The sequence below is a fragment of the Antechinus flavipes genome, chromosome 4, assembly GCF_016432865.1.
Source record: "Antechinus flavipes isolate AdamAnt ecotype Samford, QLD, Australia chromosome 4, AdamAnt_v2, whole genome shotgun sequence".
In the NCBI taxonomy this organism is placed as follows: domain Eukaryota; kingdom Metazoa; phylum Chordata; class Mammalia; order Dasyuromorphia; family Dasyuridae; genus Antechinus; species Antechinus flavipes.
Genome location: NC_067401.1, coordinates 147,625,109 through 147,645,198, shown reverse-complemented (window position 1 = coordinate 147,645,198; position 20,090 = coordinate 147,625,109). Strand labels below are relative to the sequence as shown.

General features: G+C 55.5%; 2 protein-coding genes across 2 annotated transcripts in view; one reads left to right on the top strand and one right to left on the bottom strand.

Moving 5' to 3' along the window:
• Nucleotides 1-686: 686 nt before the first annotated feature.
• CDK3 (cyclin dependent kinase 3) lies at nucleotides 687-6,118 on the top strand. The gene is made up of 7 exons (XM_051995043.1): nucleotides 687-861; nucleotides 2,577-2,654; nucleotides 2,720-2,843; nucleotides 2,925-3,095; nucleotides 3,171-3,272; nucleotides 3,418-3,621; nucleotides 5,310-6,118. The coding sequence occupies exons 1-7, from the start codon at nucleotides 746-748 to the stop codon at nucleotides 5,433-5,435; spliced, it is 921 nt and encodes a 306-aa protein (XP_051851003.1). The 5' UTR covers nucleotides 687-745; the 3' UTR covers nucleotides 5,436-6,118.
• A 523-nt stretch (nucleotides 6,119-6,641) lies between these two features.
• Nucleotides 6,642-20,090, bottom strand: part of EVPL (envoplakin) — a 38,352-nt gene continuing 24,903 nt past the window's right edge. The window contains exons 11-22 of the mRNA XM_051995040.1: nucleotides 19,944-20,090; nucleotides 18,855-19,009; nucleotides 18,369-18,466; nucleotides 16,390-16,562; nucleotides 14,194-14,372; nucleotides 13,952-14,090; nucleotides 13,607-13,800; nucleotides 12,465-12,615; nucleotides 11,410-11,493; nucleotides 11,177-11,287; nucleotides 10,961-11,053; nucleotides 6,642-10,351 (exon numbers count right to left, since the gene is read on the bottom strand). Coding sequence (XP_051851000.1) covers nucleotides 6,908-10,351; nucleotides 10,961-11,053; nucleotides 11,177-11,287; nucleotides 11,410-11,493; nucleotides 12,465-12,615; nucleotides 13,607-13,800; nucleotides 13,952-14,090; nucleotides 14,194-14,372; nucleotides 16,390-16,562; nucleotides 18,369-18,466; nucleotides 18,855-19,009; nucleotides 19,944-20,090 — 4,968 coding nt within the window. The 3' untranslated portion in view covers nucleotides 6,642-6,907. The remainder of the gene's footprint in view (nucleotides 10,352-10,960; nucleotides 11,054-11,176; nucleotides 11,288-11,409; nucleotides 11,494-12,464; nucleotides 12,616-13,606; nucleotides 13,801-13,951; nucleotides 14,091-14,193; nucleotides 14,373-16,389; nucleotides 16,563-18,368; nucleotides 18,467-18,854; nucleotides 19,010-19,943) is intronic.

The following is a 20,090-nucleotide window of genomic DNA, read 5'->3' as shown; positions in this document are numbered from 1 at the left end:
ACAGCTTAGATTTTCTCCCAACCTTTCTGGCTGACTGTAGGGACGGGCGCAGTGTTTGGGGAGGCCGGCGGCCTCGGGGTTATTGCAGGGAGCCCCCCAGAGCCTCCTTCTCCTTGGTCCCCAGGAGCCCCAGCACCTGGTCCCCCTCCCCCCTCCCCCTCTATGGACGGGCCGCAGGGACCTGGCTGGTGGGTGGGGCCCTACGTTGGGGGAGGGCCTGGGGGGGCGCTCTTGGAAAATTTCCCAGGCTTCTCGGTCTCGGGCCTGGTCCCCTGAAGGCAGGCAGGCACTAGGCCGGCCGCTGCCTGCAGGGCTCATCTGTGTGCCCTTTGACCTCTGACCTCCGGAGCTGTTCCCAGGGTGCCCCAGAGGAAGCCTGAGCCAGTGTGGGAGGTCGAGAGGTCAAGAGGTCCCGAGAGGACAGGAGGGCCAGGAGGTTTGATCCTCCCTGCTCTCCGTAGGGACCAGCAGCAGGGCAGGCAGGGGGTGGGTGGGGTTGTGAGCAGGCTAGGAGACCCCAAGTGCCCGGGAGGCCGCAGGGGTGGGACAGAGGCTGGAAGGGGGAGGTGGAGCAAGTAGGGAATGACCCCCCCCACCCCGGCCAGGGCCCCGCAGCCCCCCACCCCCTCCCACCCCCCAAGGCAGGCCGGGCCCACCAGGGGACTGGGCAGCAGCAGGGGGCTGGGGTAGGCCGGGCCAGGGGTGCTCAGGGCAGGGCCTGTGTCGCCCAGGCAGCTCGGCTGGTATGGATGTGTTCCAGAAGGTGGAGAAGATTGGTGAGGGCACTTATGGGGTGGTGTACAAGGCCAGGAACAAGCAGACAGGGCAGCTGGTGGCCCTGAAGAAGATCCGCCTGGACTCGTGAGTGCTGGGGGCAATGTCTGGCCTGGGCCTGCCCCACCCCCTCCCTGGGGCTCTGGGCCTGTCCCACCCCCTCCTGGGGGGGCTCTGGGCCTGCCTCACCCCCTTCCCGGGGGCTCTGGGCCTGCCCCACCCCCTCCCCGGGGGCTCTGGGCCTGCCCCACCCCCTCCTGGGGGGGCTCTGGGCCTGCCTCACCCCCTTCCCGGGGGCTCTGGGCCTGCCCCACCCCCTTCCCGGGGGGCTCTGGGCCTGCCTCACCCCATCCCGGGGGGCTCTGGGCCTGCCCCACCCCCTCCCTGGGGGCTCTGGGCCGGCCTCACCCCCTCCTGGGGGGCTCTGGGCCTGCCCCACTCCCTCCCCGGGGGCTCTGGGCCTGCCTCACCCCGTCCCCTGGGGCTCTGGGCCTGCCTCACCCCCTCCCGGGGGGCTCTGGGCCTGCCCCACCCCGTCCCCGGGGGCTCTGGGCCTGCCTCACCCCTTCCCCGGGGGCTCTGGGCCTACCTCACTCCCTCCCTGGGGGCTCTGGGCCTGCCCCACCCCCTCCCTGGGGGCTCTGGGCCTTCCCCACTCCCTCCCCGGGGGGCTCTGGGCCTGCCCCACTCCCTCCCCCGGGGGCTCTGGGCCTGCCCCACTCCCTCCCCGGGGGGCTCTGGGCCTGCCCCACTCCCTCCTGGGGGCTCTGGGCCTGCCTCACCCCCTCCTGGGGGGCTCTGGGCCTGCCCCACTCCCTCCCTGGGGGCTCTGGGCCTGCCCCACTCCCTCCCCGGGGGCTCTGGGCCTGCCCCACTCCCTCCCCCGGGGGCTCTGGGCCTGCCCCACTCCCTCCCCCGGGGGCTCTGGGCCTGCCCCACTCCCTCCCTGGGGGCTCTGGGCCTGCCTCACCCCTTCCTGGGGGGCTCTGGGCCTGCCCCACTCCCTCCCCGGGGGCTCTGGGCCTGCCCCACCCCCTCCCCGGGGGGCTCTGGGCCTGCCCCACTCCCTCCCCCGGGGGCTCTGGGCCTGCCCCACTCCCTCCCTGGGGGCTCTGGGCCTGCCCCACTCCCTCCCTGGGGGCTCTGGGCCTGCCCCACCCCCTCCCCGGGGGCTCTGGGCCTGCCCCACTCCCTCCCCGGGGGCTCTGGGCCTGCCCCACTCCCTCCCTGGGGGCTCTGGGCCTGCCCCACTCCCTCCCCGGGGGCTCTGGGCCTGCCCCACTCCCTCCCTGGGGGCTCTGGGCCTGCCCCACTCCCTCCCCGGGGGGCTCTGGGCCTGCCCCACTCCCTCCCCGGGGGGCTCTGGGCCTGCCCCACTCCCTCCCCGGGGGCTCTGGGCCTGCCCCACTCCCTCCCTGGGGGCTCTGGGCCTGCCCCACTCCCTCCCCGGGGGGCTCTGGGCCTGCCCCACTCCCTCCTGGGGGCTCTGGGCCTGCCTCACTCCCTCCTGGGGGGCTCTGGGCCTGCCCCACCCCGTCCCCGGGGGCTCTGGGCCTGCCCCACCCCCTCCCCGGGGGCTCTGGGCCTGCCTCACTCCCTCCCCTGGGCTCTGGGCCTGCCCCACTCCCTCCCTGAGGGCTCTGGGCCTGCCTCACCCCCTCCCCGGGAGCTCTAGGCCTGCCCCACCCCCTTCCCAGGGGCTCTGGGCTGGGCAGTGTTTGGGATGGCCAGGCCTCCCACCAGAAGGCCCCCCTGCGGCCCTGCCTCGGGTCTCACCCCCGGCCACTCCTCCCTTACTGCAGGGAGACCGAGGGCGTCCCAAGCACCGCCATTCGGGAGATCTCCCTTCTCAAAGAGCTTAAGCACCCCAACATTGTCAGGTAAGTGGCAGGGGAGGGGCTGGGGCGGGAAAGGGGTCCAGTTTTTGTGACCGGAGCCTTCTCAGCAGGCTGCTAGATGTGGTGCACAGCGAGAAAAAGCTGTACCTGGTGTTTGAGTTCCTCAGCCAGGACCTGAAGAAATATATGGACTCGGCTGCGGCCACGGAGCTTCCTCTGCACCTGGTCAAGGTACCCCACACTAGGAGGGGGGGGACGGCGGCCCCCGCCGCCCACTCGCTGAGCCGGCCTCTTCTTGCCCTTCTGCTCCAGAGCTACCTCTTCCAGCTGCTGCAGGGGGTGAACTTCTGCCACTCCCACCGCGTCATCCACCGGGACCTGAAGCCCCAGAACCTCCTCATCAACGAGCTGGGGGCCATCAAGCTGGCCGACTTCGGGCTGGCCCGGGCCTTCGGGGTGCCCCTGCGCACCTACACCCACGAGGTGGGTCGGGTCGGGGAGCAGAGCGCTTGCTGCGGGGGGGCTGCGGCGGCGCTCACCGGGCTTCTGCCCCTGCAGGTGGTGACCCTCTGGTATCGCGCCCCTGAGATCCTCCTGGGCTGCAAGTTCTACTCCACGGCCGTGGATGTCTGGAGCATCGGGTGCATCTTTGCAGAGATGGTAAAGGGGGGCAAAGAAAGGTGCCAGGGACTGTTGGGCCTAGGCTCAGTCCTCTGGGGCCACAGACTCTCCTGGTGGGCCCCGGTCCGGTTCTGCTGGAGGGCTGGGCGCAGCGGCCCTGAGGTCACCAGGCTGCTCCCCGCAGGTGACGCGCAGGGCCCTGTTTCCTGGTGACTCTGAAATCGACCAGCTGTTCCGGATTTTTCGGACCCTGGGCACACCCAGCGAGGCCATGTGGCCGGGGGTCACCCAGCTGCCAGACTACAAGGGCAGCTTCCCCAAGTGGACCAGGAAGTCGATAGAGGAGATTGTCCCCGCCCTTGACCCAGAGGGCAAGGACCTGCTCATGGTAGGTGTGCAGGATGCGCCCCAGCTGGGGCCCAGAGCCTGCTCTGCCTAGGATGCTGATTTGGCAAGCACTCCGCCGAGCCAGTCTGCTTTGTCTTGTGCATTTACCTCACTCATCCCTGCCTCATTAATGATAGAACCCCCCAGCAACAGAGCTAACCTTTGATTGGCACTTTAAAGTTTGCCCAGAGCTTTGTGCTTGGGATTTATGACAATCCTGTAAAGGAGGTGCCATTGTTCTCTTTCATTTTACAGAGGAGGAGACCGATAGTCGCAGCAGTTAGGTGGTTTGTCTGGGGTCACACAGTTAATAAGTATACGAGTCAAGATTTGAATCCTAGATTTCTTGGCACCAAATCCACCCTTTGGCCTGTCTTCCCTATTCCGATCCTCCCATTTAAAACTGTTCATAACACCCATCTTCTGGAAAAATTTCCCCGATTAGCAACATTGAATTCTCATCTTTTCTTCATCCAGAGAGCATGTGTCTGAGTTACACTATTGCCAATCTGCATATGTTTATTGATTACCAAGTTATTTTGTACATAGATCAATGTTCTATGTATGGAAAACATTTTATAAAACTTAAAAGTAAAATGTCAGTTCTAATCATGCTGATGTATGCAGTCTCTATCTCCCCAACTCAACTATCAATAACTCCCCTACAACAGATCTCACATATCCTTCTTCTGTATAAAAACATTTATATGGAACGTTAAGCCACATAGTACCTGCGTCTCAATTTATTCATTTGCCAAATAGGGAATATAATAGCAACTATGTCATAGACCTAAGAGTTGGAAGGACCTTAGAAATCTAGATTATCTCCCTTAAGTTTATTTATGATGAAGAAACTGAATGATTTGATCACTCTGAGCTTCAGTTTCCTCATTTGTGAAATAATAGTGGTAGCACCAACCTAACAGTTTTTTTGAGGATCAAATGACAATGTATGCAAAATACTTGGCAAACTTTAAAGTAATATATTTAGTAAATGTTATTATTACATAGAATTTAGTCCAAGGAGAACACTTTCTACATCAGTAAGGCAAGATTCCAGGGAAACTGAGGCAGAAAACTACTAAGGATTGACTAAACCTGGCTTGAGCCAAAGAACCACCCTCAAGGCCCTACCTTTCTTTTCAGGCCTTCATACTCCACAGGTTCACTATGATGTTCCCAGAGACACTGGTCTCTCTCTCTTTTTTGTTTTTATAAAGAGCCTGTCTCAACTTGAGCTGGGTAGAGAGCAGGAAAGCTGTGAGGAAGGGGAGAGGTTTGGTTGACTCACCCATAGTTGCCAGGAAGAGACTTGCTGGCTCAGCAAAATGGAGAGAAGCCTTTCTACAGGTTCCAACATTTATTTCCAAAATAGATCACATCCCAACTGTTTCTAGCAAGTTAATTTCTGCTTGATGTTCTCCTTACACAGATTTCCCCATTTGTATACATTTATTTATACATTATGTTATATGTAATTTTATATATCTTACATATCTATGTATATGTGTGTTTGTGTATAAAATTTCTTTTTAGTTGGGATGGCCTTCTCCAGATTTCTCTGGGCTTAAATCTGTGTCTGGCTTTATGCTTCGTTGTCCTAATCCATATTAACCTCACCACAGCTCTGGGTGATTGGAGAAGAAGGCAGAAAGGGCGCATTAACATGCTTTTCTCTTTCCTTTACAGCAGTTGCTACAATATGACCCAAACAGGCGCATCTCAGCCAAGGCAGCTCTAACCCACCACTATTTCTCCTCTTGCAAGTCATGCTCGGCCCCACGTCAGTGCATGTTGGAGCATTTTTGCCGGTGAAGGGGACGGGCATCCAGCTTCTGCCCTCATCCCCCTCCTTCTCAGGCCCAGTACCCAAAGTCCCTTCTGCAGCTGCAGCTCTAGCCATCTGTCTCTAATGCTGGAGGGGAATTAGAGGCAGGATGGATTTTGTGTCTGGGTTCAGCTGTGGTCTGGGGACCATGAAGGGCTAGGTTTGGACCAGTCCTTCTCCCAGGTTAGTGAGAGTTCCCATGTTCTTTGTTGGGTTTGATGGCGCCACTTCAGAGTGGAGGGCACAGTTGCCTCAGAAGGGAGAGGTAAGAGAGCAGCTCCCTTGTACCCAGGAACACTGGTGGGAGGTGCTCAGAGGAAGAGGGCCATTTTTATTTTATCCACTTTGCTTTTCTCTTTAGGAATTAACCTCTTGACTTCACAGATGTAGCCCAAACTTTACCTTCAAGTCAAGAATTCCAAGGTAGAAAGGATTTTGCTCCTGCACCCCATGTCCAGCCCCCTGCTGTTCTTTTGGGGTTTAAACTGTTTAGGAAGGAGTTGAATTCCATTTAGAAGAGGTAGAAGAGAGGGGAATTTTTCCATACATGGTCAGTGGCAAGTATGTGAGTTGGGTGTGTTTTCAGCAGTTAACTGTTTATCCATAATGGAATTGCATTCATTTGGTCCTGGATTTCAGAATAAGAAATAAAAATGACATTTCTGATCTACATGGTGTCTATCCCTTCAGTGGAAAGGGACCTAAGGGAAGGGAAAAGTCAACATGGTTCACTGGGAGACTGAAGGTAGTCCCTAGAACAGGGGTGCTTATCTTGAGATCCATGAATTGAAAAAAAATTTTTTTGCTAGCTATTTCAATGTAATTAATTTTCTTTGTGTTCCTAAGCATTTTATTTTATGCATGTAAAATGTTTTTTTCCAAGAAGGTAGCACAAAAATAATTAAGACCCTGTGCCATAGGCAAAAAGAGATTGAACTGTACAGAACACAGACGGCAAGTAAAATGGGGAGAAGATATTCAGGGGAGGCAGGAGGCCACTGTTAGTTCAATGGGGAAGAGTTCTGGATCTCATCCCATTGTACAAGTCTTCTTAGACCCAGAATGAGAGGCAGCAGAGCCATATCCTTCCACTGAGCTAGGAGAAGTTTTCTCAGTTCTCAGCAGGTATCTCCACCCTCCCTGCCCCATCAAACAACTCTATCCCATGTTTCAATCAATGACAGCTCAGCCACTGAGACAAGAGGGGAGTTTATTGCATGCATTCAGTTGGAGAGGACAAAGTCATGCTGACTTCTGGGGTTAAGGAAATGTTGTTAGTCATCTAAGGTAGGGGAGCTCAGATACAGAGACCATTCTTCATGATAAAACATTTAAACAGAGAGAGAATGGGGATCTGGCTGCCTTTGGAGGGTATAAGGGAATTTTATTTAGCTAAAAAAAGAGAGATGACCTCTAACGCCCGCCTTCCCGCCTGCTCGGTGTGCCCAGAACGCTCCCGTTAGCACAGAGCGCGTGGCAGAGAAGGGGAGGCTGTGCGGTAAGAACAGTAGTTCTCTTGGGTTGCAGGGAGGAGCAGGAGGCCGGTCATTGGGTCCCTCCGGCAGCGGGCCATGGCTTCCTTGTAACTTAATCGCTCTTTGGAGATGGGGTCGACCAGTTCTTTTTCGTAGCTGGATTCGTCCTGGAGGAGCTGAGCCAGCTCTTCATTGATCATGCCAGCCAGCAAGGCTTGGGGGAGAGGCATGCGGCCTGTCCTCTTGGGGTCAATGAGTCCCCCTGTGAGGTGCTGGACCTGCAGGTGGGCCAGGGCACTCTCGCGGGGCATCCAGCCCTTCTGGATGGCCTCGCCCACCGACAGCCTCTTCCTCGTGACGGGGTCCTCGATGCCAGTGAAGGCCTTCTGGGCATTGAGCAGCCTCTGGGTGGAAGTGTTCTCGATGAGGCCCCGGTCCAGGGCCTTGTGCACCGAGTAGCGCTCCCGGGTCAGGAGGTCCACGATGCCCCCTGTGGCCGCCTGTGCCTCGAGCAGCTTCTGCCCAGTGAGCGCGTCCAGCATCTTCTTGCCCACGGCGGTCTTGATGTTGCACTTGTTGTCGGTGGCTGTGTCATAGACACCCGCGATGGGAAAGGTGTCGTCGCCGAGGCCGAGGGAGGAGCCGGGGCAGAAGATGCTGCTGGCTTGGGGGGCCGGGGAGGGGCCGGGGGCCTTGGAGATGATGGAGCCTATGGAGAGCGGGGCAGATTTGGTCTCTCCTGCCACCAGGAGCGCGAACTCGGAGATGGGGAGGCGGCCGTCCTTATAGAGGTGGTACTCCTCCTTGGTGATCCTCCTGCAGCGCAGGGCGTCCTCGATGGAGTACTGCTTCCCGCTCTTCTTGTCCAGGAGGAGGGACTCCTCTCCACACGGGGTCATGGTGGTGACCTCCTCCCAGTCACACTCCAGTTCCTGCAGCTGGATGTACTGTCCCCGGTCGATGATGCCCCGCTTGTAGGCTTCGTACGGGGACATGTCCTTCCCCGAGTCTGGGTCCAGGATGGAGATCTTCGTGGAGAGGTTGGTCTCCCTCAGCTGCGTGTCCTGGTTCATCTCTTCCTGCTTCACTTTTAGCTGGAGCTCTCTGAGAGTCCTCTCCTTCTCGTGGATCTGATCCTTCTCCCGCAGAATGGCCTCCTCCAGCTGAGAGAGTTCCTGACCCCGCTGGGCCTTCTTCTGCCGCTCGCTTTCCGTCTTCTGGCTGAGCAGTTTGGACTCCTCCTGGAGGCAGAGCATCCTCTCCTGCCTCTGCCTCTCGAGCTCCCTCATCTCCTTCTCGAGCTGGGCTCGCTCCTGGCTGGCCTGGCTCCGGGCCTTCTGGAGGTCAGCCTCCTCCCGCGACCAGGTCCTCTGCAGCGCCTCGGCCCTCTCGAGCCTCTCCTTGAGCCTCCTCACATCCTCCTCCCTGTTCTGCCTCGCAGCCCGGTCCTTGTTGAGCAGCTCCCAGACGCGGGACCTCTCCGTTTCTAAGACCCGGTCCTTCTCCACCCGGATGACTTCTTTGTAGATGGTCTTTTCCTGGGACTTGGTCTTCTGGAGGACATCGATTTTCACCTGCAGGTTCTTGCACTCCCGGTGTAAGTCCATCACCCGGTTCTTCTCGCTGTCCAGCTCCCGCCGCAGGGTCTCGGTAGACTTCTCCAGGTCTGGGTCCTTCTCCAGCTTAACCACTTCCTCCATGATGATTTTCTCTTGCACCGCCGGAGGCCGCTGCTCCATCTCCTGGATCCTCAGGCTCAGCTGCCGCAGTTCCTTCTCAATCGCTAGCTTTTTATCCCGGTCCTCTTGGAAACTGAGGAGGTTCTCCTTCTCTTCCACCGTGGCCTGGAGCTGCTGCACCTCGCGCTCCAGCTTCCGCCTGTTGGCCACTTCCTCATCCAGGCTCCGGCTGAGGCGACTGTGGTCCTCGTGGAGCTTCGGGTCCATCTGGGTAACCACCACTTCCTTGACCACCACCTTCTCCTCGGGTCTTCTCCTCTCCAACAGCAGGTACTTGTTCTGAAGCTCATAGACCACATCTTCTGTGGTTCTCCTCTTCTGGACCGCATCCCGCACCTCCCGCCGGAGACGCTCCACCTCCTTCTCCAGGACCGGGTCACTCTCGTAGCGTATCACTTCTTTGTTCACCATCTTAGTTTCGACTTTGGATCTCTCTCTTTTCCACTCATCCCGCTCCCCCTTCAGTCGGATGAGTTGCTCCTGAGACCGGCCGTTGGTGTTGACGAGATCATTGAGCTGGGCCTTCAGCTGGTCAATCTCCCTGAGGAGCTCTGGGTTCTTCTCATGTTTCACCACCTCTTGGATCACTTCCTTGTATTCCACCGTTGGCTTCTGGGCCCGGAGGAGGGTCAGCTCCGGTAGGGTTCCCTCCACCTCCTTCTCAATGGCGCTTCTCTTGTTTGTGGTGTCCTGGAGCTCGGCCCTGAGCCGGGCAATCTCCTTCTCTGTCTCTGGATCCACCTGAAAGATCTCGTTGACTCTCTCCTTGAATTCCACCTTGGGCTTCTGTTTTTCCACCATGCTGTACTTGCTGTGCAAGTCGTTGAGCTCCCTGGTCAGCACCATGTTCTTCTTTTTCTCCTCCTCAATGAGGTTCCTGAGTTTGACAGACTCTTTAAGGAGCCCAGGGTCCTGCTCCACTTTCTTCACCTCTTTGACAATGATTTTGGGTTCCATGGAGCTGATCTGCTGCTCCAACTCCTGGACACGAGCCTGCAGCTTGACCGTTGCCTCCTCCGCCACTTTCCTGCGGCCGGCATTGTCCTCAATCTGCCGCTTCAGAGCCCAGGATGCCTTGACCATTTCGGGGTCTTTCTCCAACTTGACCACCTCCTTCACCACTACCTTCTCCTTCACATTAGCCTCCTTCTGTTCCAGGGCCTTTAGTTCTTTCTTTAGTTGTTCCACCCGGGCAGAGACGATGGCGTTGTCTCCTCGAAGATGTTCAATCTCAGCACTGATCTGGGCTGCCTGGCTGTCCAGCGTGGGGTCCCTCTTGATTTGGGTGACTTCCTTGGTCAGCAGATGGGGCTGAATGTCATTCTTCTCCTTTTCCAGCTGGGCTATTTTCTGGTTCACCACCTCCAGGTCGGCCTTCAGGCCGGCCCACTTCTTGCCCTCCTCCTCCACCTGGTGTTTCATTTTGGACAGGCTGCTCTCGAGCTTGGGGTCCCTGTAGAACTCGACCACTTCCTTTTCCTCCAGCCTCTCCACAGGCTTCTGGGTCTTCAGCAGCAGCAGCTGCCTCCTCTGCTCCTGGAGCTCCTGCTGCACACGGGCCACCCGCTGCCTCTCCTCCTCCAGCTGGGACTTGAGCGCCCGGCTCTCTGACTCCCTGCTGGCCTGGGACTGGTTCTCTGACCACTGTGTGGGGTGGGGAGTCAGCTGGACAGCCTCACTGATTTCCTTCTGTGGAACAAGAAGGGGAAAAAGTGATGGGGCATGAGGGAGCCGAAAGGAACCTGGCCCACAACTCCTCCCCTTGGAGCCTTAGATGGAGGACGGATGGAGTGCCCTCCAAACAGACTGGGTCCGTGGGGCCTGTGCCCCCACCTGTCCAACCTTCCAAAAAGTGCAATCTTCAACTCGTCCCCCATACTGTTTGTCAACCCCCAGGGGAAGCCCAGCCAACTGATCACAATAGGAAAAGAGGGATCTGTGCTGTACTCTCAAATGACAAGAAGCCCTGGGAAAAAGCATTTAATGGCCTCTTGTGATCTTTTCCTTCTCTCTCTTCTGCTCCCTCAGTGGGGAAGTATGACTTTTTTGGGAGAGGCTGGGCTTTCTGGGGTGCCAGGGGAGCCCAGAGTGAAGGATCCGCCTGTGGCTCTGTGGAGAACTGTGGAAAGGATCACCTCCTTTTCAGCCTACCTGCACCCCAAGTATAGGGCTAGGGAGACAAGACCACTGGGGATCAGAAAGCACCCTGAATTGGCAGGGGCTATTCACGGAGGCTACCACATTATCTCGGAATTGGGAGCCATGCCAGTAAAGGGATCCCAAGGATCATCTCAGTACCTTTTCCAACACCTTCTTGGCAAACTCCAATTGACTCAGCTGCTGCTGCGTTTGGGCAGCAACCTCAGTATAGCGGTTGATTAGGTCCTTCTCCTGGAGTTGGGGTGGAAGGAAAACAGGATGGAGTCAGTTCTGAGTGGTTCCTTCCGGAAAGACTGGACTTACAATTCTATGGGGGAACAGTAGGCTGGGGAGAAAGGTGTGGTCCGTCCTTACCTGGGCCTGGATGCTCTCCTGCAAAGGAGTGATTCGGGGTCTCTTGGGGGCAGATACAGTCAGTGTGGGGTCCAGGGAACAACGGTACTTGTCTGTTTGCCGCTCATAATCCTGCAGAGAAGGAAGGGAATCTAGCAGTCGGAGCCATGAGGGGTGGGGAGGGCATCTTTTGGAGAAGGGCTGACAGAGGGAGAAAGGAAGGAGAGGAGGAACAAAACTGAGGAAACACTTACTTGGAGAGCAGCTTGCAGGTCCTGGGATAAGTGGAATACTGTGTTTTTGTCTTTCTCTTTATTCTGGATTTCCTGGACCAGACGCTAGGATAGAAAGAAGGAAAAATGGGCCTTGGCCCGGAGGGGAGCTGCCTCCTGAGCCATAGAATCTCACTGTCTCTCAGCTCCCCCCCAGGGACTCTTGTTGGGCAATGAGCAGGGGGAGTGGGAGTAGCCAAGGCCTGTGCTGGGGGCACGTCCCACCAGGGCACGGCTGCATGGCTAATGGCCCCCCACGGAACGCTGTGGGAGTAGCCTGGGGGTCGGAGGACCACGGCTTTGGAGGTCACCGAGTGCAGCTGCATGTTTTACAGATGAGGAAACGGGCCCACAAGTTAAGGGGCTCGCCTCAACAGCGGCAGAGGGAGGGTCTGGGGCTCCTCCTGATCCCCCGGCCTGATCTGGCAGAGGCCTTACCTCCCGAAGGCAGGCAAGGTAAGGGAGGGATGCAGGAGGGACCTGACAGGTTATGGAGTCTAACCCTCGTCCAGTGCAGTGATCACGGGTCTGATCTCGAGTCCCGGCCTGGGCTCCGGGCTCTCCCATGGGCCAGGGTCCCCCGAAGGCACTCTCTTGGGACTCTGTGGGCTTCTCTCAGGGTTGGGGTGGGGAAGGGAGGACATGAGGTGGAAGCTCGGCCTGCTGCTGCAGCCGTGGGAGATGGACAAGCCCCAGCCTGCAGCCCCGGAGATGGGAAGTGCCTGGGAAGAATTCCCAAGTGGATCCCGTGGGCCAGCTTCCGGGAGTGGGCCAGGACGTTTCCAGGTACGGCCACGAGGGGGAAGCAGATACACACACATAAGAGTCCAGGCTCGCGGACCCCATCTAGCCGGTCCTCGCGCCATCCTCCTCCCCTCCCCATGGATGAGGGGCGGAGGGGAACCGGAGGCCACGCAGGCCCAGGCTTCGGCCTCCTTCAGAGGCCCAGGAGACAAGGCCAGGCGGCCGGTGTCTCAGGGCGGGCCCGAGCCCGTGAAGGCCCCACCGGGGAGAGAGCCCAGCACCTGGGCCCTCACCTTCTGGGCCTGCAGCTTGTAGGTGACCTGACTGGGCCCGTCGGAGGGCCCCAGCTCGTGGCGGGGGAGGTGCTCCATCCAGGAGCGGAGGTTCTCGCCGCAGTTCCTGAGCTGCTGGTGGAGGAGGCTGGCGTCCTGCACGGCCTTCTCCCTGGGGAGGGACAGGACGAGATGAGCCTCCGGCCCCGGGGAAGCTGGGACGCTCCTCCCGGCCACAGGGAAGAAGCCAAAGACTGGGCAAAGGAGAAGTCAGCTCCCTCCCAGCCAGTCCCGGCGCCCTCCCAGGCAGCCCCGACACCCTCCCGGCCAGCCCCGACACCCTCCCGGCCAGCCCCGACGCCCTCCCAGGCAGCCCCGGCGCCCTCCCGGCCAGCCCCGACGCCCTCCCAGGCAGCCCCGACGCCCTCCCGGCCAGCCCCGACACCCTCCCAGGCAGCCCCGACGCCCTCCCAGGCAGCCCCGACACCCTCCCAGGCAGCCCCGGCGCCCTCCCGGTCAGCCCCGGCGCCCTCCCAGGCAGCCCCGACGCCCTCCCAGGCAGCCCCGACGCCCTCCTGGCCAGCCCCGGCTCCCTCCCAGGCAGCCCCGACGCCCTCCCAGGCAGCCCCGACGCCCTCCCAGGCAGCCCCGGCGCCCTCCCTGCCAGCCCCGACGCCCTCCCAGGCAGCCCCGGCGCCCTCCCTGCCAGCCCCGACGCCCTCCCAGGCAGCCCCGACGCCCTCCCTGCCAGCCCCGACGCCCTCCCAGGCAGCCCCGACGCCCTCCCGGCCAGCCCCGGCGCCCTCCCGGCCAGTCCCGGCGCCCTCCCGGCCAGCCCCGGCTCCCTCCCAGGCAGCCCCGACGCCCTCCTGGCCAGTCCCGACGCCCTCCCAGGCAGCCCCGACACCCTCCCAGGCAGCCCCGACGCCCTCCCGGCCAGCCCCGACGCCCTCCCGGCCAGCCCCGACGCCCTCCCAGGCAGCCCCGACGCCCTCCTGGCCAGTCCCGACGCCCTCCCAGGCAGCCCCGACACCCTCCCAGGCAGCCCCGACGCCCTCCCGGCCAGCCCCGACGCCCTCCCGGCCAGCCCCGACGCCCTCCCAGGCAGCCCCGACGCCCTCCCGGCCAGCCCCGATGCCCAACCGGCCAGGCCCCGCCCTCACCGCAGGTCCAGCTCGTCGGCCGCAGCGTGGTAGCGGTCGGTGAGCCCCTGCACCTGGCGCCGCTGGCGGGGAAGCTCTTGGCAGAATTCTTGGAAGTTGTTTTGTAGCGCGCTGCAGCCGTGCTCTGTGGCCTTCAGCTCCCGGTGCAGGCCCAGGACGCAGGCCTGCTGCTCCAGCAGCTCCCGTCTCTGCCGCTGAGGGAGCAGAGGAAGGCTGAGCCCCCACTGCCTCCACCTGCCCAGGCCGGGGCCTGGTGCCCCCTCCCACTGGTCTGCACCCCCGGCCCTTCCCACCCTCTCCCACGGCCCACTCTTGGGAGTCTCGCTTCTCCCCGGGCTCCCTCACCTGCAGCTGACTGATCCGCTCCTGCAGGGCGCCGGGACCCGCCGCGATGGGAGCCTCCTGCGCCAGGCCGGACTCGAAGCCCCGAATCACCTTCTCCGACGCCTGGATCTGCTGTTCCAGGGCGCGGGATGCTTTTGCCCTGGGAGAGAAGAGGGGAAAGGGTCCGAGCCCCTGCTGCTTAGCCCCCCCAGCCACGCTCCTCTCGCCTAACGCCTCCGCCCTCCACTCCCGGGAACACTCACTTTTCCCCGTAGAGACTGCAGAGGACCTGCACGTCGCTGAATTTGTTCTTGACGTTGTTAAGGGTCACTGGCAGGTGAAGCCCCGCGAGTCCCGCTGGCTTGGAGGACAGGAGAGACTCGCACTCCTTCTGCGTGGCCTCCTTTTCAGCTTCCAGGCCCTGCAGCCTGCGGGCGAGGTTCTGCAGACAGAGGCACGAGCCTTACTGTGGACCCAGGGATTCTGACGCCTACAGCAGACCGTCATTCACTGCTCTACCTGTCAAGGCCCCTCGGCCCGGGCCTCCCCCTCGGCCTCCCATTATCCAGGATAATCAGACTCTCAGGGGGCTGGTGAGGGGAGACCAGCCTCTACCTTTGACAGTCACTCAGGAGGCCGGTGACGGGAGACCAGCCTCTACCTTTGACAGTCGCTCAGGAGGCTGGTGAGGGGAGACCAGCCTCTACCTTTGACAGTCGCTCAGGAGGCCGGTGAGGGGAGACCAGCCTCTATCTTCAAGAGCCTTAGGAAAGGAGTTACAGGCCTAAGCACCAATTAATTCTGCTCAAATTGTGCTTCAGAGAACAAGTTGTCAGCTCTCATTAGGAGCGCTGAGCCCAGTCCTGGGTACCACTGCTCCAGAATGACATGGATAAGCTAAAGAATGTCCAGAAGAGGATTGACCAGAGCACCAACCCCACCTCACCTCCCTCATTCCCAACAAATGGCCTTACCTCCTATTTTAGTGAGAAGATCCAACTTGCCTGTTTGAATACTTTGAAACCCAACTCAATTGCTACTTTCTCTCCTCAAACTTCCTTCCTCCAGCTGGAAAGGATCCATAGATTCCCCTCTCAAATTTGGGTGACATTTCTCCTCTGCACTTAAGTAACTATCTAAATAATTATTTTCAGGGTGTCCCAAAGACCTTAGTGCTATTCTAAATGATTAAAAATTTGGATTATTTTTTATGTGTAACGCTAATAAATATTTTCCTGGTAGTCTTTTAGTGCCATGAAGATGATACAGCATTTGATCATCCTGAACACCTCCCTCTTTTCTCCTCTCTTGACTTTCATGACATCAGAGTTGGAACTAAGATGGTACCACAGGGCTTTGTTTCAGATCCCAGCATGGTGGGAGGGGTAGTGTACTTTCCAGTTTCCCGCTATCTACTCTTGAGCAGCTATCCAACCCACTACATGATAGATCACTTCTGATCCTTCTACTTCTCTGACATTCACTTCCTTTGACTCTTCTTTCTCCTCCTACTAAATGTGGTCATACTCCTCTAGATGTAGGCCCTGTGCTCATTGTTCCTCCTTTCTCTTCCTACACTCTCTCTCATGGTGCTCTCATCTGGTTGCTCACCTTCAACTAACACTCAAGAAAAATAGCTCCCCCCCATCACCCCACTATAGAATTCTGGAGCTTCCATCTTCTTCCAAGCTCCAATTCTGCTTTTCACAAGGATTCTTAGCCTGGGGTTAATATTTCAGTGCGTTTGTGAACTTGGATGAGAATGAATATATATACACACATATACACACACACACCATTTTATTTTCACTAACTTTTGGTTTCCTTTGCCATCCACTATATTTTATGCATTTAAGAAATACTATTTCCTAAACAGTCCACATTGGGGTACTGATAAATAAATTAATGACAACATTCCTCAGTTGCCATTTCCAAATTCCTTAGCCCGCCATTCAAGGCTTCAAACAACCTTTCTAGCTTTACCTTCCTTTATACATCTCACAGTCCCACCAAACGGACCACTTGCTTTTTCTGTTCATACTAAACATGCAGTTTTTTGCATGGCGGTTTCATCAATTACCTGAAATCTCTCTTTTTGACATCTTCCTATGGAAATCCTATTCATTTTTTCAAGGCCTCATTCAAATGTCAACTCCATGAAGCCTTCTCTAACTCCCCCAACCAACTATAATTTTTCCTATTCAACTCACATAATACTTTCCCTGTTCTTCATTTATGGCACATTTTGCCTCTTAATGCTCTTTGTGTATATATCATCTCCTCTATTAGACTGTAAGCTCTATGAGAGAAAGGACTATGTCTCATTTATCCCCCACCCCATTCCAAGAACCTAGCACTGTGCCTTTTGCATAGTAAGCATCCTGTAGATATTGGTGGAATTAATAGCCGATTTCCATCCCCTTGTCCCTCCAGGATAGGGCTCCCAGAGCTTCACCCACCTCCTGGCTCCGGATACGAGTGTTGAGGTCATCCAGGGGGGCACTGCGGTTCAGGGGGGCACGGACCCAGCCCAGGATCTCATGTTCTATCTGGTTCAGGTTACTATCCAACTGAGTCAGCTGGGTCAGCAGCTTCTGGGCTTGGGGGTTGACTGGGGCAGTGCTTGAGGGAGCTGGTAGAGGGGATTAAGACAGACAAACTTGGGTGAATAAGAACTCAACTCCCAGGATTCCCATCTCCCTATTCCTATTCCTCCTCCCTTCCATTCTCAATGAACAGTCACCACTGTGTGCATAAGTATGAACAGAAATCTATATTTAGCATAATAAAAAATGAAGGATAAAGAAGAGTCTCTGGAGAGATAAGAATATAGCTCCTTGTCTGTATGGATGTGATCTGGATTGTACAAATAAGTCCACAGGGAACAGAGAAGGGGGAATAAAGTAGATGAGGAAAGAATTCCCAGTTTAATTTCTGATGTGGCCACTTTGGAAATTTGTTTTCTCTGGCTACAAACATTTGTTCCTAGAATTTTGTTTTGGTTTTTCTTTTTTTCTCAACGAAGTGGGATTGGGATAGTGAGGGGCAATATAGGGATGGGGTAGCAAAAGGAAGAAAAAGAAAAGAAGGTCATTGAACACTTTTTTAAAATTCAGAGAAAGAAATAGAATAAAGATCAGAAAAAAGCAGACAAGCAGGACAGCTCTAACAGCTATAGCAGAACTTAATGTAGACTTTTTTTTTTTAAATAAAGCAAGCTGTATTTAGTATATTTAAAGTTTTATATGTAACTCTATTTTTCTATTCTACTATGTATATAGAAAATGTTCACTTTGGTGATTGTTGAGGATAGAATAAAAATAAATTAAAAGAAAAATCATCTAGGATAGTAAGTTTCAATATGTTGGTAAGTGTTTAAAAACCAGTTCTCTGGGAAAATAATGCCACAATACATTTTGAATTTTAATCTGCATTAATAACATTCCCCCCCGACACTTTCCGAAGTCTAGACAGTCAAGAAATAATAAGTCAAGCTCTGATTTGTAGTGTTTGCTAATTTCTGGAATATAAATGCTCCACAATCAAAATTTAACAATGGGTTCTCAAACTCATGGGAACTGGCTCTAGCCTATCTCTAGTGGTTCACTTAATCTAGATTCAAGAAGTTATTGTTGAACCATTTAGTCCTGTCTGACTTTGACTCTTTGTGATCCCATAGACCATACCATGCTGGTACTGTCCATGGGATTTTCCTGACAAAGGTACTGGAGTAGTTTGCATTTTCCTTTTCCAGTGAATTAAAGCAAATAGGATTAGGTGACTGACTCAGATTCACACAACTAGTAAATGCCTGATATCATATTGGAACTCCTGGCACAGCAGTTCCATCCACTGAACCATTTAGCTACCTACAGAATTCAAATCCAGCCTCTGTTTGTCATTTATAAAAAACAAAAATGGGGATAATAATCCTAAGGTAGATGTGAAAATAACTAATTACATAAATGTAAATGTTAAAATAGTCATAAATTCATAATTTACAATAACATTTGTAAAATATAGAATTTATGATAAAATTTATAATGTATAAAATATATAATTTTTAATAAAATTTGTAAGATATATAATTTATGATAAAATTAATTCATAAAATATACAGTATTTTAAAAAAACTTTGCAAATCTTAAAACATGCTAAAAATGGTAGAATCAAAAGAATCCTATATGCTTGGCGTCAGGTGTGATGAATCTAAAGGAAGTGAAGAGTAGTTTTTAGCTAGAGAGTCAGGGGTGTGTTATGAAGGTGAGAGTTCTTGGATAAGACAGAGCCTACATGTCCATACTCTTTGGCCTTCTTCCTCTGTCAGAAGGTGGACCCAGTTCCCTATTGCCAATGCTCTCTTCGTGTCCTAGGTCTCCCACTGCAGTCCCCATCCACCTTATATACCATAAGCCCCATTGTCCCCCTGCCCCCATACCCTGCTTGCTGGGCCGCACGAGCTCACTGGAGCTGGTCATTGCATTGCGCTGGAAGTCCTTACATTTCTGCTTCAGCGCCTGCAGGTCACAATCTACCCTGGGAGAGGAAGGTAGATGAGAAGATAAGTCTCCTCTCTTGAACTCTTTCTTCCCTCCCTCCTTCCTCAGAGCCCTTATGCAGGCTGACAGGGCCCCCCCAATGTTATAAAATTCTAACCTGACCCAGGCAAACCCAAAGGAAGATGGAAAGAATTGGCCCGGGGGGGGGGGGAGCAAAGCCTTCAGAGACCCACAGAGCCCTCGGCTTGAGCCCAGTTTGTGGGTCTGGAAAATGATGCACCCACTCAGCCGGCCAAAGGGAAGCCAGCAGGGGATGGGGAACAAACTGGATATATGCCACCGGACTCAGCCTTGAGGGGCAGAGGAGGACATGATAAAGAGAGGGGTCAGGGAGGTCCCAAGAAACTACCTGGACCACACCGTACCTGCCGACCCTGGCCACGGCTTCTAGGTCAGGTGGGGGGATGCAGAAGCAGGCAGCTGGGGCTCTCTTGGACTCCCCACCAGGACCCTCCACCACCCAGGTATGGGGGTCACTGTTATCCTTCAGGGTGTACTTTTCTCCTCGAAATAGTTGCACCTGGATGGGGGAGAGGAATCTGGAGCCCAGGTCCCTCAGACACGATGCTGGCTGCCATCTCAGTGTCTTTGCATTGCCTGTGACCCCCCATCTGAGATGCTCTATCCTTTCATCCTTTCCCTTTATTTCAAATCCCATTCCATGCAGGAGGCCTTTCCTGGTCCCTCTTGCCACGGATATTTCCCCCCCGATTCATTTTCCTCCCCCTTGATTTGGATAAACCTGCTTATTCATATGCTGTCTATCCCATTACACTGTGAGATCCTTAAAGGCTGGGTCAGTGTTTTTTAATTTTTTTTATAATTTTTTATTTTCAAAACACATGTATACTTTTCAATATCCACCCTTGCAAAACCTTGTGTTCCAAATTTTTTTCCCTCCCTTCCATCTCCCCTCTCCCCTAGATGGCAGGTAATGCAATACATGCTAAACATGTTTTTGCCTTTTTTTTCTATCCCTAGCACTTGACACAGTGCTCGACATGTAGTAAGCTCTTGATAAATACTTGCTGATTGACTGGAGCTGTTGCGCTGTGCCAGGAGAACCCAGGGACTTGCTATGATGGAGGCTTCTATGGACCTTGGCTGACAAAGTCAAGTGTGAGGCTGCAGGCAGACCCCCTTTAACATGGTGCCTTAGGCTTTTTTTTCCACTAGAAGCTTTTCTCAATCCCTCTTAACTCTAGTGCCTTTCCTCTGTTGATTATTTCTTATCTGTTATTGTTTTCTATTTATCTATTCCATTTCTTTTGTTGATTAATTTCTATATATCTATTTTCTGTTACCTATCTGTCTGCATACATGGATTATGCTCTCAAGGAGAGGGACTATCTTGTGCCTTCCTAGTGTTTGATGTGTTGCCTGGCACCCAGTAGGCACTTAATAAGTGCTTACTGACTGACTGACAGGCGTAGAGCCAGCAACATTGCCCTTACGTCGCCAGAATCCCAGTCGCAGATGCTGTCCACTTGGAGGGGCTTCACGAGATGCTTCCTTCGAAGAGGGAGGGGGAAAATATCCTGGGCTTGTTTCTTCAGGTCTTTGACTGTCCTCTCCAATGTGTTTAGCTGTCTTTCTTCCGC

Bases quoted from the DNA above. Each gene is read 5' to 3' on its own strand.
- CDK3 (XM_051995043.1), top strand. From the start codon at position 746: ATGGATGTGTTCCAGAAGGTGGAGAAGATTGGTGAGGGCACTTATGGG. The intron at 2,844-2,924 runs GTACCCCACACT...CTTCTGCTCCAG, and splicing joins TTCCTCTGCACCTGGTCAAG to AGCTACCTCTTCCAGCTGCT. The intron at 3,622-5,309 runs GTAGGTGTGCAG...TTTCCTTTACAG, and splicing joins AGGGCAAGGACCTGCTCATG to CAGTTGCTACAATATGACCC.